The sequence below is a fragment of the Mastigoproctus giganteus genome, chromosome 5 (assembly GCF_048544385.1).
Source record: "Mastigoproctus giganteus isolate SK-2022 chromosome 5, ASM4854438v1, whole genome shotgun sequence".
In the NCBI taxonomy this organism is placed as follows: domain Eukaryota; kingdom Metazoa; phylum Arthropoda; class Arachnida; order Uropygi; family Thelyphonidae; genus Mastigoproctus; species Mastigoproctus giganteus.
The window spans coordinates 237,906,480-237,926,240 of NC_143579.1; the positions used below are offsets into that span (position 1 = coordinate 237,906,480).

Consider the following 19,761-nt stretch of genomic DNA (forward strand, 5'->3'; position numbering starts at 1 on the left):
ATCAGATCACCTCGCAGGTGTCTACTCTCCAGGCGTTGCAATTTGCAGAACTTAAAAAGCATTTTTTTGCTAAGAGCACCCCTTCATTCCCATCACCAGTCTTGTTGCCCTTCCTTGTACTCATTCTAGCAACTCTACATCCTACCTAAAATGAGACCTACAGACCTATACAGAGTACTCTAGGTGTGGCCTGACCATTGCCTTGTACAATGGGATAATCACCTCCCTGTCCCTGATAGCAAAATTCCTATATATCATTCACAAGACTCCATAACCTGCCCTGGCAACCAGTCTGCACTGCTCAGCAAACTTCATATTTGACTGCACAATTACCCCAGATCTTTTTCACTTTCCACTTCCGTGAATGTACCACACAGTTGGTACATTCCTCTTGGGTTATTGCTACCTATATGCAGTACTTTGCATTTGTCAATGTTAAACTTCAGTTGCCACATCTCAGCTCATTTGCCCAACTTATCTAGATCCAGTTGGAGTAGCATACTGTCGTTAACAACTCTGCCAACCTTTGTATCATCTGCTAGTTAGTTAGTTATTTGGATTTTAGGAGCATTAGCAACTAAGGCCATATTGCTCCGGGATATGCGGTGGTAATTCCCTGACCTTCCCGCATCCTCCGTATTTGGTGGTGACGGGCTCGATTATATCATCTGCAAACTTGGACATTAGACAAGACAAAAAAAAAAAAGTAAATTGCAGCCATTATCAACCCACTGCAGGATGGAAGCCTCCTTAACAATTCATGCTAAGGGAATTGGACCATAATCTGCCACGCTGGTCCAGTGCGGGTTGGCAGATCGAACGTATTCAGCAGTCAGGGGCTTAAACCCCGGTCTACTCAAAGAGCGTGTGCCGCTGCACTCCCGGTCCTGACCACTCGGCTACGGAGGCCTTTAGACAAGACAGAGGGTGGTAATTAATTGGTGCTGCTCTTCGTGGACTAATGTTATTAGTGGAGTCCCACAGGGTTCGGTGTTGGATCCTCTGTTGTTTTGTATATCTATCAATGATATTGATGAAGGTATATCAGGCTTAGTGTCGAAGTTTGCAGATGATACAAAGGTTGGCAGGGTTGTTAATTACAGTAATGGCAGTGTGCTACTGCAACAGGATCTAGATAATTTGGGCAGTTGGGCTAAGTGGCAACTGAAGTTTAACTTTGACAAATGCAAAGTACTGCATATGGATAGAAGTAACCCCAGAGAAACGTACCAACTGTGTGGTACTACACTTAAGGTGGTAGAAAATGAAAAAAGGCCTGGGAGTAATTGTGCAATCAGATATGAAGTTTTCTGAGCAATGCAGACAGGCTGCCAGGGCACATCATGGGGTTTTGTCAATGACTTATAGGAATTTTGCTAGCAGGGAAAAGGAGGTGATTGTCCCTCTGTATAAGGCAATGGTCAAGCCACGCCTTGAGTACTGCGTACAGGTCTGGAGGCCTCATTTTAGGAAGGATGTAGATTTGCTTGAGCGTGTACAGAGAAGGGCAACAAGATTGGTGAGGGAAATGAAGGGATCCTCTTACCAAGAGAGGCTTAAATTCTGCAAATTGCAGTGGCTGGAGACTAGGCACCTGCACGGTGATCTGATTGAGGTGTATAAGGCCTTGAATGGATTGAGCACGCTGAATTCTGATAGGATCTTTCCACTTGTTCAGATTACGAATCTAAGGGGGCATAAATTCAAATTAAGAAAAGACATGTAGAATAGATGTGCGGAAATTTGCCTTTAGCCAGCGGGTGGTTAATTGCTGGAACAAACTTCCATCTGTCGTTGTGGAAGTTGATAGGTTAAATGAATTTAAGGAGGAACTGGTCAGGCATTTGGATGGAATGGTGTGTTTTTTTTTTTTTTGGCTGATGCTGCATAAGCTCATAACACTTGCTTTCTTGCATCACATTAATCTATTAATCCTGATATACCTTCATCAATATCATTGATGAATACAGAAAACAACAATGGGCCCAGCACAGAATCCTTGGTAACTCCACTAATAACATTTGTCCACAAAGATCAGTGTCCATTGAGTACCACTCTGTCATCTCCCACTCAACCATCCCTTTATCTGCTGCAGCAACTTACTCTTAATGCCATACCTCTCCAATTTGTACAGCAGTCTTCCATGTTCAACAGTATCAAAAGCTTTCTTGAAATCCAAGTACTGTATATGATATCAAAATTATTTGCATCCAGTTCCTTTGTGACCACATCATAGTATCCAATCAAATTGGTCAGACAAGACTTCCTCTTAACAAACCAATTCTGTGTCCGAGCTATAACTGAAGTCTTGTCTAGACTATCCTGCAGTGCTTCTTTAACCAGTGCCTCCATTAATTTCACTTAAACAGAATTTAAACTAACAGGTTTGTAATTACTTTGTCACCCTTTGATCCTCCTTTGTGAATCGGGGTCACATTTGCACATCTCCAGTCCCGGGTACTTCCCCTGAGTTCAAGGAAGCTCTCATAATTATGGCTAAGGGTTTGCTTACTTCCTTTGCTGCCTCCTTTAATATAATTGGATAGATCCCATCCACCCCAGGTGCCTTTCTTATGTTTATCTTCAACAATTTCTCCTCCACTTTGCTCTCAGTTATTACAAAATCATCTAGCTCACTGCCAGAGTTTAATTCACCTCTGGCATTTCCCATCCCTGAATAACTCATGTGTGAACGTAGATGTAAAATACTCATTTAGTTTGTTAGCGACCTGAGCAGAATCATCAACAGTAGAACCATTAATATCAAGTGGACCAATCTGATTCATCCCCTTCTAGAGTTTTCATAAGTAACGAACTCTTTGCTGTTTTGTTTTGCACCCTTTGGCAAAGATTTCTCGTAATCTGCCTAACCTCCTTTGCGACTTGGTTACAGACCAGCTTATATCTATCATAGGCTTGAAGGTATAAGGCCTTGAATTGATTGAGCAAGCTCAATGCTAATGGGATTTTTCCTCTTGCTCAAGGTTACTTACCTGAGGGGGAATAAATTCAAATTGCGGAAAAACAATTGTAGAATAGATGTGCCTTTAGCAAGCAGGTGGTTGATAGTTGGAACAAACTTCATCTGTTGTAGTGGAGATCAGTAACTTAAATAAGTTCAAGGCAGAACTAGACAAACATTTGGAGTGAATGGATGAGTGAAACGGGAAGGGTGGTGTGTTTTTTTCTTTTTTGGCTGATGCTATATAAGCTTGCTTTTGTGCATCATATGCCCTACTAATACTAACAAAATGGGCCTGGCACTTATTCCTGGGGAGGTCCACCAATAACATTAGTTCAAGAAGGCAGCATCAACTGATAACCATTTTTCTTCTCCCAACCATTCCTTTGTCCATAACAGTAACTTGCTCCTAATGCCACATTACTCCTATTTGGAACAGCAGTCTTTCATATGGAACAACATGAAAAGCTTTACTGAAATACATGTTAAAATTAATTTTTACATCTAGTTACTTTGTCAGATTAGTCAGGCAAGAGCTAAGAAATCTATATGGTGATTGATTTATAACTGTATGCCTGTCAAGATGATCCTGCATTACATCTTTGACCACTGACTTATTTTCCCTGGAACAGAAGTCAAGCTTACAGGTCTGTAATTACTTACTTCACTGCTTGATTCTCCTTTGTGGACAGGGAAAGACATTTGCACATCTGCAATCTGTAGGGAACTTCCCTGAATTCAAGGATGCTCTCATAATTACAGCCAAAGATTTGCTGAACTCTTAATATAACTGGATAGATCCTAGGTGCCTTATGTTTAGTTTCAACTATCTCTTGCATTTTCCTTTAAAAGTTATCACAAAATCATTTAGCTCCCTGTAATTTGATATACTTCTGTCATTGCTATTCCTAAAAATTTCCTTGTGTAAATGTAGATGCAAAGTTTCTACTCAGTTTGTCAGCAACATGAGCAGGATACTTTTGTAACATTCATATCTAGAAGATCAATGCGATTCATCCCTTTCCTTCTAGAATTTACATAAATAAAGATGTCTTTGCTATTTTTCTTTGCCAGACTTCTCTTAATCTGTCTTAAGTTACCTAACCCACTTGGTTTGATTACAAGTTATCTTATAGACTTCTGTATCTCCTGATAACTGATGCATTTTGCTTCTATGACACTAGTCTCATCAGTTCATCTGACATCCATTAATGTTCATCCGCTAAAGATTTTAATCTTCTTCAGTGGAAGTGAGGTAATATGGCCAAAAATTGCTAATGCAGTTTTGGCCATATTGCCCCACTGTGTATTCACAGGCAGATTTGGATGTTGTGTAGCATGAAAAAATGAAATAATTCAAAACAGAAACCCTACTGACCAGCTAACTAGAGCACCAATTAAAGTCTTCAGAAATTCCACCAGATAATGAACTGTAACCTAGACTTCCCCAAGTGAGTGGGAAGTGGCAAATGAATCATGATACTGCATTAGGATGGCTTCCAAACAGTGCAGAATTCACCTCTACAATTTAATCTACAATTAGATTCAAATTAAGGAAAGATATTCTTTCGTTGCATAATCTCAAAAAGATTAAATATACATCATTAAGTTTGCTCAACTTTTCACATTAAATCTTCTGGAATTTCAACCAAATGTAAAGAGGATGGCTCACAGATAATGGTTTAATGATCTCCTCGGCAACTTCTTTTAATAGTCAGATGTTTGCCATCAGCTTATTTTCTTCACTTTTAAACCCAATTGTTTCATCCTACATAACTTTTTCACTTTTCATAAATTCATTTAATGCTGATTAATAATAATTAGCTGAATTGATAGTCTTCTCCCTTTGAGAAGTATATTCTTATTTGAATCGATTCAAAGAATTATGATAACCAGCCATCTACCAAGTCATTTATACTGATACCTTTGTATTCATGTACACTTCTTTGCCAGCTTTTCTTGAACCTCTTTGCCAATTCCTTTTCATGATCTGCAAATTGCTTGTAGTCTATTTCTACCCCTCTGAATAATTTGATTACATTTTACACAACTTGAACAGGACTACTTGATAACCTGTAGGTATCACAAGCAACCTTTTCTGATATAAATTTCATTAATGCAGTTATAATCCATTTGTTTCCATATTATGCCATATCCATTTAAAATGGTATAAAATGACAGGTAACATCAAATTATTTTTTTTGAAAAATTCCCATTTAACATATATCTCTTAGGAATTTCAACTGCTTCCAATGAATTGGACTGTAGTTTTAGAAAGCTCCTTTATAATTCCAGATTTGAATCCTATAGAATAATGCCACCAGTATTTTTCTGGAAGTATATTCAGAAATAGAAATTCTGTTCTAACTCAAGAGTGACAATAATATCTTGAATATTCATTGTGAATATGAGTGGAATAATCCAAAGCTCCTGTTTTAGGATAAGTGAAATGGAAGATATTTTTTTTTTTGCTGAGGCTATATATACTTTCTTTCTTGCATCATTTTCCACTGCTAATGCTGATCTGGAATACCGCAAGATGTCTGGCTGCACCTTGTGTATTTTGGTGGTTGGTTAGCATAAATGCCTCCATTTCAGTTACACATATGATAGCATAGTTCAGTTACATACCAAATCACCAGTGACAATCCATAATAGAAAGGATTAATACATGTAGCAATATTCCAAAGTAGTTCAGAGCTAGCTGTTAAAATCTGAACTTCAAAAAGAGAAGGAAGAATAATTAGTATAAACAGTAATTATAATAATAATTAACATATTTGGATAATGTTTTTTTTTTTTTAAGAATAGAAGAATACAGATAAGTTTTTATACTTCATATAATAGTATTAGAAATAGTATAATAGAAAAATAGTAAATGAACAGGCATTTTTCATTATAAAAACAACTTCAGAAAAACCTTTAAGAATATACTAAGGAACTGTTAGCACTTTTAAGTTGTAACCCTAAGTGGGAACACCCTTACATAAAGCACAATATTTTAATATTCTTGAAGTAGAAAATAATTTAAAATTGTTTACTTTCATATTTTATCTTGACACTATAATAGACAAAACTACCAGTCCATTTTTAATATATTTTTTTTTAAATTTAAGCATCCATTAGTGTACTTCATATAAAGGCACATCGATTTATGCAGCTCTCATCAAAATAATGGCTACAAAGTAGGCACTCTATATAAAACTTTGTGCACCATTAATTGTACTATGTGTATTGTTGGCATAATGCAAAGTAATCTCACACTCTGCACTTTAATATTTTAAAGACAATAACTAAGGGGTTTAACATTGAATTCCCTCTACAGCCAGTGGTGGAGCAAAATCTTTACATTTTAAGATTATATTGTAGTTTTTTGGATATTTTCTCAGAGATATATTTTTCCCCCTCCTGTCAAACACAAATGTTCTGCTCTATGCAGTTAAGATATTAGTTATTCTGGCAACAGCTAATTTGTCAAGCATGAGAATTCAGAAGCATATGCATTTGAGTGGACCATGGTTCAAACCCACATCACTGCTAAATATAGTTAATGAGCATAATCATTGTCAAAATGATCAACTCTAAACTACTGTTTGGCAGTCATACCAGAGAATAAACAGAACATTTCGGCCCAATATAGCTGAGTGGTCAATCAAAACACTGCAGAGGTGCATACATTTTAAATGAATGCGACTGCTAAATACAGTAATAATGACTGTATTAGTTATTGAAATGAATGTAAACTCCGAATCTAGTGCTTGGTCCAGAGTATAAACAGGACATTATTTTTTTTTTAAATCTCATAACTGTATAACTACATCCAATTTTCTTATCCTACTACTTGAACAAGTACACATGGCAAGGAATTAAAAGAAAAACCTACTCACCTGTTATTTTCTAATAACCATATCTTGTTTTTTTTTTCCTCTAACATTCTATCATATGAATCCATCTTATCACACATCTTCCCTCTACCTACAACTTTGTCTTCTGTATCAGATTATCATTTGTATTCAAGTGCTTAATATGTTACAGATGGAACTATATATCCTGTCTATATACGGAATTTATGGTTATGCTCAGGAATTATGTTAACTCTGTCATTCAATCTTTGTTGGTTCATGCAAGATTAGTATTAGTCATATAGTCTAAGGAAGCCATAGGCTTTGCTGTACCAGCAAAAAAAAAAAAAAGTATGGTAGATAAAAAAAATACAATATATATGCTTCCTCATGTAAAAGTCACTGCTGGAAGCAGTGAATGTCACTGTTGCAAACGATATTCTGTGCACTGTGGGAAGATGTAGCAAAGCCCAAATGCTTCAACAAATAGATGTCAGAGGGATGACTTATTTTAACAGTGAAATGCAGGTTGCAGTTACATGAGTGAATGCACCCAAGTGAAACAGTTCCTGTTATTTTATTTTTAAGGCCACACTTCTCCAGTTGTAACACAATCGGTGATGCAGATTGAAAGTAAAAAATAGAATCTGAAGAATACTCAAATTGAAACGGTCACTCATTAAGTTTTAAGACTTTAGTCCACTTCAATTATGTCCAATTCGGCAATTTATTATACTTTTATTCCTAATGGGTTTATTTATAGTAAAGATTTTAGCATTATTATTAACTCTTTAAAAGAGACCACCTTATATACAAAAACCATATTATTATTCAGTTATATTTAGATAAACACAAGTCCTTTTAATCAATTATTGTATTTTACTTATTTCTGTTGTTTTCTAATAAGTATTAAATTAGGCCAAATGATGTAAGGAAGCAATTCTGTATTAATCAAAAAAAAATTTACTGCCTTGAAATTTTGCTGCAGCCTATATAGGCAATGAAAAAAAAAAAAAAAAGTGACTGGTATTTATTAATCCAGTGTTGGACTACTCAAATTACTAATTCTTTTGAATGAATCTAGGAAATGAATTATTGAATAAAAAAATAAAATATTCCTGTTTAGGGATGTTGGCACTTGCTTCCCCCCACTCATAACAATAGTAGGAAAATAAAATTGGCATTTATTCATTCTAAGAAAAGGGGGGAAAAAAAGAGGCAAATAAGGCATTCCATGTATAAAATAAGAATTGCCAAATGATGTTCTAGTGAATTTTTCCACTTAACTGTAAGCCAAATATCCAGACTAAACAAGACCTATGTGACCTTGACTCCCAGTAACATTCCTCTAGCTGGTGCTCAGCATGTTTGATTTGTTTACACAAGGTATCATCATAATTCAGGATGTTCTCTATCACAATATTCAATTACACAGATGTTATTCTGATCTATTCATATTTTAATTTGGCTCATATAATATTTAAATCTAGGTATTTTACAAATCATTATATGCAAGGTAAAAATAAATATTCAAAAGTGAAATATAAAGGTTTATATTGTATAAACTGTATATTGCTTTAGAGAAGGCCTGGGCAGCCAGTGATCTATGGGCATTTAGACATTTCACTAAAATATTTTCAGGCATAAAAGAATGTATACATTATAATAATGAATTAAAGCAAATTTCAGAAAATAAATTCCAAAATCAAATTTTACAATAAACTTTTGGAAAACTGGCTGAGTAGGAGGCATAGAAATTTTAGCTGATAGATAAATTAATTAAAGGACAAACTAATTTCTCATTAAGCACAACATTGACTTCATGGCTTAAAAAAAAAAAAAAAAAAGTGGGATGTTTTCAAAGTGGCCCACTGAGTTCCTACGTCTGCTTTAGAATATATTGCTGAAAAAGCACTTCTAACTTGCCTTGATACAAATTATGACAAAGGAAATCTTTACTGTGTATTGGTTTCCCAGTGTTTATATACAGTGATATAAGCACTGGGAAAACAAAATTGAGTAAGAGTGTGTTATAGGCCTAATGACTGATGAGTATACCAAACAGCTATACAGAGAAATATATAGAGTGGGCCAGCAAATCAGAATGGTCAATAGAATTAGCAGAGGCATACAATGCGAAAAAAAAAAAAAAAAGCTTATGCAGCATCAGCCAAAAAAAAAAAAAACCCTCCATTCGTTCCAAATGCCTGTCCAGTTCAGCCTTAAATTTATTTAGGCTATCAACTTCCACAACAAAAGATGGAAGTCTGTTCCACCAATCAACTACCATAATGGAGGATTTTAATTTTCCAGATGTTAACTGGAATTTGTGAGTTGGTCACTATCACACTAGCAAGACTTGTGTATTTCTTGGATAACAGTTTTCTACAGCAGCATGTTAGAGGCAACAAGAGGAAGCAATACTCTTGATCTGGTTATCGGCAGTGATTCTTCATGCATTCTGCAGGTAAGAATGCCCATTGGGTGGTAGCAAGCATAGTATACTAATGTATAATTTAATACAAGACATAACTACTGTCAAGTATAAAGGGAAAGGCTTTTTGCAAGTGTGACTACAGTGGTCTCAGACAGTTTTTAAATTCTGTGCAAAGAACCAACAGATGTTACCAACAGCAAATTCTAAAAGGGAAGTAATCAAAGAAGCTACTGGGCTTTTCATACCAACAAAGAAATACTTTTCAAGGCTTAGATCTAAATGGATGTCAGATGAACTAATGAGACATGCAGAGAAGAAAAGTGCATGGGATGCATATAAATTATCAAGTGATACAGAAGCCTATGGCAGATGTAAATTAGTCTGCAATCAAGTCACAAAGGAAGTTAGGCAAGCTAAGGCAGATGAGATGACTCTGGCCAAAAATGCAAAGAAAAACAGCAGACTTCTTTGCTTATATTAACAGTAGCAGGAAGGGGTTGAATCACATTGGGTCACTTGATGTCTATAGTTTAACTGTTGATGATTTGGCATCTACATTCTCACATGAGGAATTTAAGGGAAGGGAATGTCAGAGGTTTGTCAAACTAATGAGAAACTAAATGACTTTGTGATAACTGAAAGGAAAGTGGAGGAGAAATTGAAGGTGGACATAAAAAAGGCACATGGGGTGGATGGAATCTATTCAATTATATTAAGGGAGGCAGCAAAGGAGATAAGCAAACCCTTAGCCATAATTATGAGAGCATCCTTGGATTCAGGGGAGGTCCCTATGGACTGGAGATATGCAAACGATTCCTCAATTCATAAAGGGGGATCAAAAGGTGATGCAAGTAATTACAGACTTGTTAGCGTAATGTCTGTTCCAGGGAAAATAATGGAATCGCCGGTTAAAGTACAATGCAAAACCATCTGGAGAAGTATGCAATTATACTGCAACCACAGCATGGATTTGTTTAGTGGCAAGTCTCTCTACTAAGCAATCTGATAGGTTATTGTGATGCAGTGACCAAGGAACTGGATGCAAAAAATTCTGACATAATATATTTAGATTTCAGGAAGGCTTTTAATACTGTTTCTATGGATAAAGGGATGGTTAAGTAGAAGAAGACAGAATGGTTATCAATGGGCACTGCTTTTTGTGGACTAACGTTATTAGTGGAGTTATGTAGGGTTCATTGTTGTTTTCGATATTTATAAATGATATTGATGAAACTATGTCAGGCTTAATGTCTAAGCTTGCAGCTGATACAAAGGTCAACAGGATGGTTAACAATAGTCAAGGTGAGCTACTGCAACAAGATATAGGAAAATTGGGTCAAGGGGCTGAGAAATGACAGTTGAAGTTTAACATTGACAAATGAAAGGTACTGCATATGGTTAGGTAAATCCAGAGTAACTTAACTATAGCTGTGTGGTACTACACTCTGGGTAGTAGAGAATGAGAAAAACCTAGGGGTAATTGTGCAGTCAGACAAGAAATTCTCTGAGCAGTGCAGACATCCTTGCCAAGATAGCATGGAGTTCTCAATGATACAGCAGGCCCTTGTTATAACACGGTTTTCTATAACGCTGTTCTTATATTATAACCTGTATCTGACTATAACACTGTCAAAAATCACTAACGCTCTTTTACAGATTGCATTTCTGGCATATTTAACGAAATCATTTCATTTGATGGAGTTGATAGCTTGAAAATGAATAGCAAAACAGCATTAAAACATTTCCCATGCTCAGTGAAATTTTATCGCATGCTAATTTCTTGCAGTACAGTGACTTGTTACGTAGTTCCGAGATCAACATTTTAAAAAATGATCAAGTATATTGCTTGTAATATTTGCGTTGTATGCATTTATCCGAAGTCTAGTCATCACTCAGTACAGTGTTAGACATCATCCGTAATAGACAGTTTACTCGAACATTGTATCATAATTAATGCAACTAACGCAGTTACATTTTCAAAGAGTTAATAATGGCAGATAAGAATGAAAAAGCAACGTCTGGATGCAATACAAAGACTATAAATGTAAGAAAAAGACTGAATTTGAAAGTTAAATTAGACGTTTTGAAACAAATAGATTCCGGTCAACGACAAGCGGATGTGTGCCATATTTAGGACTGGCAAGTTTAACTGTAAGAACAATTATAAAAAATAAAGAATTCATTTTAGCAGCGGGAAAGACAGCTGTTCCACTGCAAGCAACTAGGGCTATTAGGATTGAAATGGAGACTAATTTTATTGAAGATAATATCCAATGCAAAATTCAGTTAAGTTAAATATAATAAAAAAGAGAGAGAGAGAGAGAGAGAGAGTAGCCTATATGATGATCTGAACAAAACTCACCTAAAAAAAAAAAATGTGGAACCGTTTAAAACTTGTAAGGGCTGGTTGAATAGATTTAAAATCCAGGGAGAAGTCGCAAGTGCAGATCAAGGCGCCGAAAACTTTCAAAAAAGAACTTAAAATTATTGAAGAGGGGTATTGTGTGTTATACTTCTCAACAAGTTTTTAACATAGATGAAGCAGGACTTTTTTGGAAACTAATGCCTAAAAGAAGTTTCATATTGAAAGAAGAAAAAACATGCCAGGTTTCAAAGCGGCAAAGGATTGGTTGACTTTATTGTTGGGTGGTAACGCTGTGGGGGGGATTTAAAATTAAAACCCCTTTTAGTTTAACAGGAAGAGGGCCAAAGTACAACCCAAAATCTACGCATTTTTTATGATTAAATTCATCAATTAAATTAAATCAATTTAGATCAATTAAATTCATGATTTTAATTGGAATTAAGTTTAATTTTGATACGCAAGTAGTTACCACAATTATATACGTATGTAATGCAGAATATTTTATATGTACAAATATTTGAATATTAAATATTTTGACCGACATTTGTGCATCTTTTCACTACTGTTTATTATTGATTAGGAAATATCCTATGGCACCGACTACAACTCACAAATACATATTTTACCTTATGGGAATGTGGCACTCGCTTAATGTGGATTCACTTAGCGCTCTGTTTTCCTGGAAAAATTTATCAGCATTAAGCAGGGGTCGCCTGTATATAGAAACTCTGCTAGCAGAGATAAGGTGATTATTGCTTTGTATTAGACCATGGTTAGGCTGTATACTGTACTCAAGAGTAAGGGCTTGTTAGGCCACAGGTCTGGTGGCCTAACTTTAGGAAGGACGTAGATCTGCTAGAATGGGTGCAGAGAAGGGCAACCAGACTGGTGAAGGGGAAGTGTGCTCTTACCTAGAAAGGGCTTCAGTTCTCCAAATTGTAGTGTCTCAAGACTAGTCCCTTGTAGGAAGATCTGATTGAGGTGTTTAAAGCCTTGAATGGATTGAGTAAACTGAATGTTAATAGAATTCTTCCACTTGCTGAGACTACACATATGAAGGAGCATAAATTCAAGTTGAGGAAGGATGGTTGGAGGATAGATGTGCACAGATAGAAGTCTGCCTTCAGCCAGCTGATTGTTGGAACAGGCTTCCATCTATTGTTGTGGAAGTGGATGGTATGAATAAATTCAAGGAAGAACTAAAATTCTTTGAGGGACTATTGTTTTTCACCTGAACTCTGAATTCCCTATGGAAATAAGCAAAACTCAATGTAGGAAATTGGAAAGTACTGATGAAATCAAAAATAAGTAAAACTTATTGGTAGAGACACTTGTCAGGGGGAAGGGGCTGAGAAATGGCAATCTAAGTTTAACATTGTCAAATGCAAGGTGCTACATAATTACTGCTACCTATATTATAGATAGCAGTAATCTCAGAGTGATCTACCAACTGTATGGTACCACACTCAGTGTAGTGGAAAATGAAAGACCTGGGGGGGGGATTGTGCAGTCAGATATGAAGTTTGCTGAGCAGTGCAAACAGGCAGGCTGCTGCAGGTCAGCTCCTGGCAGTGTTGTCAGTTACGTACAGGAATTTTGCTAGCAAGGATAAGGTGGTGATAATCCTAATGTATAAGGCCACATCTTAAGTACTTCATACAGGTCTGGAGACCTCATTTTGGGAAGGATGTAGAGCTACTGGAATGGGTGCGGAAAGGCATTGGTTCTGCAAATTGCAGCATCTGGAGATGATCTGAATGAGCTGTTTAAAGCTTTGAAGGGATTGAGCAAAGCTGATGGCAAGCTTCCTCTTGCTCAGACTAAACACAAGGGGGTGGGGGATAAATTCAGACTGAAGGATGTAGGATAAGTGTGTAGAGTTCGCTTTTAGCCAGCATGTGATTAATTGTTGGAAGAAACTTCCATCTGCTGCAGGGAAAGCGATAGCTTGAATAATGAAGGAAGAATCAGACAAGCTATTGGAATGGATGGACAGGTGATGTGGGATTTGGGGGGGGGGGGTGCTGTATAAGCTTGCTTTTTTGCATCATTTGCCACTACTAAATGTAGTATTTAGTTACATAATATTGGCAGTTTTATAGCATAATATTAAGTTTTGTATGAAGACTGTACTTCAGGGAAGGAAAAAATTATATTCTTTAATATAATTTGAATGATCCAAATTTCATTTTTGTTCCATTCTTGAAAATACATTCTGCATTTGTCTCCTAACACTATTTGTATTTGAAGTATTTCAACAGAATTTTTGATAATCACACAAAATGATTTGTAAGGCAAAAAATGTATTTTAGGACAAAAATACTCTTTACAACTAAATCAAAGATTTTTTTTAGAGATAAAAATGTTCACAAAGAATTTTTTAAAAAAAAGATTTTCTGTAAATATTGCTTCATGTGGTACATCCATTTGTACACAGAGTAAATCCATTAGTCTTTTAATGGATGTACTAGGTGTAAAAGAATCCCTCTTCTTAGATTTCAATAAACATTAATTTTTATTTCTCGAACATGGAGTAGTTTAAGACAAATAATAAAATGACATGCAGTCATTTTATTATTTTAGTTAGTTGACATCCCATGTTAAGTCATTCATCTTTGATATTAAGAATAAACTTTCTGCAAAGAAAATTTCTGGAAATTGTTTGCTTTGCACCATTCTTATGAAAACTGCATAAGCAGGCAGGTATGTAATGAGCTGTGATTGTAGCACAGTAAAAAGAGTCAAGGGGCATACACTATGAAATAAAAAGCTGTTTTCAAATGAAAAGGTAAAGGAGAAATATATATATATATTTTTTTTTTTTTTTTTTAAAGAACTTCTCAGAATAATAAATCAGTGGGGATTACTGTGTGTGATCTGCTCTATATTCAGATTTCACACACAGAAAAAGGAAAGTGTCTGTGACTCAAAATAGTCACAGATCTTAATTATGAAAATTCAACAGGATGTACAAATGAACAACAGAGCTGAGAAGTGGCAACTGAAGTTTAAACAGTGACAAATGCAAAGTACTGCATATGGGTAGAAGTAATCCCAGAGAAATGTATCAACTGTGTGGTACTACACTTAGGGTGTGAGAAAATAAAAGATCTGGGAGTAATTGTGCAGTCAGATATGAAGTTTTCTGAGCAATGCAGATAGGCTACCAGAGCAGGTCATGGGGTATTATCAATGATATACAAGAATTTTGCTAGTAGGGAAAAGGAGGTGATTATCCCTTTGTGTAAGGCAATGGTCAGGCCACACCTTGAGTACTGCACACAAGTGTGGAGGCCTCATTTTAGGAACAATAAGTGTGTACAGAGAAGGGCAACAAGATTGGCGAGGGGAATGAAGTGGTCCTCTTACCAAGAAAGGCTCAAGTTCTGAAAATTGAAGCAGCTGGAGACTAGGCACCTACAAAGTGATCTGATTGAGGTGTATAAGGCCATGAATGGGTTGAGCATGCTGAATTCTGATGGGATTCTTCCTCTTGCTCAGATTATGAACCTGAGGGGGGTGCAAATTCAAATTGAGGAAAGAAGTTGTAGAATAGATATGCAGAAATTTGCCTTTGGCCAGTGGGTGGTTAATTGCTGGAACAAGCTTCCAGATGTCATTGTGGAAGTTGATAGCTTAAATAAATTCAAGGAGGAACTGTACAAACTGAGGGAATGGATGTGTGAAATAATTTTTTTTTTTTTTTTTTTTTTGGCTGATGCTACATAAGTCCACATGCTTGCTTTCTTGCATCACATGCCTCCATTACTACTACTAAATTCACAAAACTACAATTTCTTAAAGGGGGAAAAAATCATTAGTTTTGGCCAAATAACCTGTAAACTAAGAAAGGTAACATGATTTGTGAATAAATCATGTAATCTTTGAAGTAACCTGCATAGGAGACAAAACAAAAGGTGAAACATTGGAGCTATAATTTGAAGATACCAACATTCCAACCAAAGCTTCAAATGTTTATACAATCAAAAGCAGAGGTCAAATCAAAAAGTGGAACTTTTCAAAATTCTTGATTATGTTAACACAAGTAACAAAATTTTAAAAAACTTTCTATTGTATAAATTTTATTTAGTGCTGGAAACACTAATAACGCTACTTACACATTTTATTACAAAGGTCCACCAAAAATATCCATAAATAGGAACTGGCAAATTTAATGCACAGATTAAAATCCTAATCAATAATGCTGCTGCAGCAGCAGTCTCAAACTATTAACAGTAAAAACAACTCAGTAGAGCTATTATTAAATCATCTAAGGGAACTATTAAATTTCCTTTGTTTGAAACAAGTAATATGATTGGCCTAGTCTGGAAAAGTAAGTTCTTTGAAATGAGAAGACTTTATCAAAAAAAAAAAAATGCTTACCCTTCCTAGGCAATATCCACATAATTTGAAATGTGCTTGTTGATACAATAAAATTCTCAGTTCATAGAAAATAGTTGCTAAGAAACCAAAGGACACTTCTTTAGAGTTCAAATGCAACCAGTTTCATAGCAATTCCAACATGCTACTATCTCACCATAGCTCAGACACATTTGGAATATATTCTTTAGTCAATGACTGAAAAATTGCAACTACTTTTTGAGTAAATTCAGAAAACATTTAAAGGGTAGAGAAGATAATATGCACAAGGATACATTGTAAAATTTAAATCAGCCTCTTCGTTAACACAATTGATTTGAGTAAAAATAAGTATTTTGTTTGAAACTACATTTCAGAAGACTTTCTTAGCCATATGAGCATTTAAAAGGATAAAGGTTTTTTTTTTGCTGATGCTGTATAAACTTGCTTTCTTTCATCATTTGCCATTTCTAATAACTAAAAACAAATGGAAGGTGATGTAAAGCAAAATGATTCAAATCCAACCATTTAAATATCAGAAGATATGACATTCAAAAATACTAATTTGTGATATCCAAGCAAGCAGTACCTCTTAACAGAGGAGAAAATTCAATTCATATACAAATTTGGCTGTCACCTATAATTCTCTATTATTTTTTTTTTTTTTTTTTTTTAAACAACCCTTCAAAATCTATAAAATTAAAAGAAATTTGCTGATAATAAGCTGAAATTTTGGGCTTCTATACCAACTAAATACAACAAGTCTTATTTATAGCTCAGTCATATTTAAAATACAAACATCACCTCTGATCTCTAGTTACAAAAACACATGAATAATTACAAAAAAATAAGCAAAAGGCAAAGTCACAGGCATCTATTACAACAAAGCCATGATATTCAATGCTAAAATGTAAATCAAAGAATTATAGCGTGGTTTGAAAGTTGATGTGGACTTTTTTCCCCTCCCTTAAGAAAAAACTTCTGTAGCAGAATTAACAAGCATTTACTCTTTCAAGATATTCTCCTTCTACATTGACACATTTTTGCCCTCATGGTGAAGCACTGATGGCAGCAGCAAGAAAGAAGTAGACTGACTACATAGCTAATTCAGGATACCACACTTAAGTTCAAAATTTCTAAATTAAGACTGGTCCTGCATTGGTCAAAACAGATGAAAATCACCAGGGCTAAATCCTACCTCTAAGGGAGGGTATCATCATGAATTGCCAGCCCAGGGTTGCTTGTGTCACAATTTAGGATTGCTAAGGTGCAAGCTTATATGATAATATTTATACCAAATCTGCAAAGGATCTTCTCAAGGAGTCACTTTCAGATGTTTAACTCTGAGGAATGGGTTAAGTTATTCATGTCTGAGTAAGATACAGCTACTACCTTTCAGATCCTTAATGCATGTTGATGCATTTTCATTGTTATATTCTTTTAATTTATCCAGAAACTATCTTAAGTATAATTCTTTATGGATTTGTCTAATGTTGGCCCATACCTGATTTTAATTTACATATTTAATATTCTATATCATTTATATTCATTGCAACACATTTTCCAGAGTTTCACATGTAGTATAGGGGTTTCTGATTCCTAAGAAATCTCCATCCTTGCTTTCTAATTTTAGCACTCTAAATGTTTGCTTTTTTTTAATTAGGGACAAATTCTTCTCATTGCTATTTCTAATAGTGTTTTCAGTTAACTTCTGCTCAATTAATTGGTATTAAATCTGTCTTCAGAATTCTTTTTGGTTTATTTAATTTTTATAGAACTTAGAATGATAAACTAGTATTTCATGTTTTTTCTTAATATTTCTTCAATCTTTTGAGTTTATATATCAATGCTTTGTTAGTTTTCTTTCAAGATTGGTTTGGTATCTCAGGTTCTTCGTTTTTAACTAGCAGAAAGTTAACAGAATTCCAGTTAAATTCCAAACAGATGATTCATTATACTAGGACAGGTCTACCAAAAAGTAGCAGAACTGTGCTCGTGTACTAGCACAGTTCTGCTACTCTTTGGTAGACTGAATCTACTAGCACTTTTATTTCCAGATTCTTTATCTTTTTTCATTTGCTAATAGCTTTCTTGCATATACCAATGACCTCTGTTCTCATATTTCTTCAGCCATCCTCTACTAATGTAGTTCAATTTTTGATTCTAACAAACACATGATTTCGATTTTCATTTCTTAGCAGGCTTGAGGTAAAATCCAAATTACTTTTTCTCATAGGTATGTTGCAGTTACAATATTTCTGTAGATTCCATACAGTGAGAAGTTTACTGGAGTGATTCTCCTCCCTTCAATGGAATCAAGTTAGGCTTACTACTAACACACTTTTGGTTTTTGTAAAATGATCAGTTAATTGGTCACCGATAGTAAAGTTAGTTTTATTTTATTTTTTTAATTTCCCCAGTTAATATGTACTCCTTTTATTTGACAACTGCTCCAAAGTCAGTTTTATGACAAATTGTCTTTTGAATTTTATATTAAAAATAGCTAAATTAAAGGCTGTTCCTCTTCATAGCAGTCATGAGATGAAAGTTTAAGTGTGCTGCCCATTCCAGTTAAATTAATGTAAAGTTAATTACTGGTTTAACTTGTCAATTAGTCATATCAAATTTTTCCTGCTGGCACCAATAAAAATTTACAAGGTAGTTAAAAATACAAAACACTTAAAATAATAAAATACTTAAAAAAAAAAAAGACAAAAATATACTTTAAAAAATTTGCTCAATAATGTTGTTGTTATTAAGTTTAATGACAAGGGCTACTAAGGTCAAATTGTCAGTTCATAGTTTATTTCTGCTCATTAATGATTGAAGCATCAATAATATTTTGTGGAATTTGAAACACTATAAATAAAATATATATCCCAGAACTATGAAGTCAGACAGTTGAATTTTCCATACAAGTTGCGATTGACTCATGTGCATCCTGCTTTATTTTGCTATAAATCACTCTAGTTGTAATGGCTCTGGTATATTGATTCTTCCCTCACCAGAATTTTGACTGTCACATATAATGCAGTAATTAATATAAATAAGTCTATTTTAATATTATCATAATTATAAATTTAAGAATTATTTTACTTACATCTTACAACATCTGGTGGAAGCTCCACTGGAACATTCTCTCTAATGATCATTTCATTCCTTCTTTGCTTTCCTAACAAATATAACATCTGAGATTACTATTAACTTAATACTTTTTTATTCTAAGAAATTAATAGTACCGTGAAACTTCTCTGAAGCAGACACCATAAGGTCATAAGAAAGTGTCCACTATAGGAAGGTGTTTGCTCTGTAGGGATTCATGAAAGCCAGTTTCAACAATTCTTAAAAATGAAATTCACTGTAATGGTTATTTACTCAGGTTTTTTTTTTTTTATCATTGTTTAAGTTAAATTTCATTTAATTAACTTAATAGAACTTTTAGTAAACAATCAACTTAAATAAAAATGAATATAAAGATATGTTTAGTCACTTATATTTATTCATTTCATTTTGGTAATTTTGTTTTCATCATGGATAATTATATTATTCACTAGTTTTAGTCCATATTCATAATTTTTGTTCCAAGTTTTTTTTTTTTGTTTTTTTTTTAATGTAATATGATGCACACTTCTCCCTTCAATGTGTGAGAACTCCCATTATAACTTTCTACATACAGTCCTGCCAAAAAAAAAAAAACCAGCTAGAAATTAAAATTAGTGTGCAATCAATGTAATTGTCTAGGAATATTTTGACAAGTATTCTAAGGGAAAATATGCATAGACAAACTCTGTATATA

General features: G+C 34.6%; 1 protein-coding gene across 16 annotated transcripts in view; it reads right to left on the minus strand.

The window, feature by feature from the left end:
• Positions 1-19,761, minus strand: part of LOC150086311 (uncharacterized) — a 452,317-nt gene that overhangs the window by 123,379 nt on the left and 309,177 nt on the right. For all 16 annotated transcript variants that reach the window (XM_090374473.1, XM_090374476.1, XM_090374471.1 and 13 more), the window contains one exon: positions 19,066-19,137. In XM_090374473.1, coding sequence (XP_090230599.1) covers positions 19,066-19,137 — 72 coding nt within the window. The remainder of the gene's footprint in view (positions 1-19,065; positions 19,138-19,761) is intronic.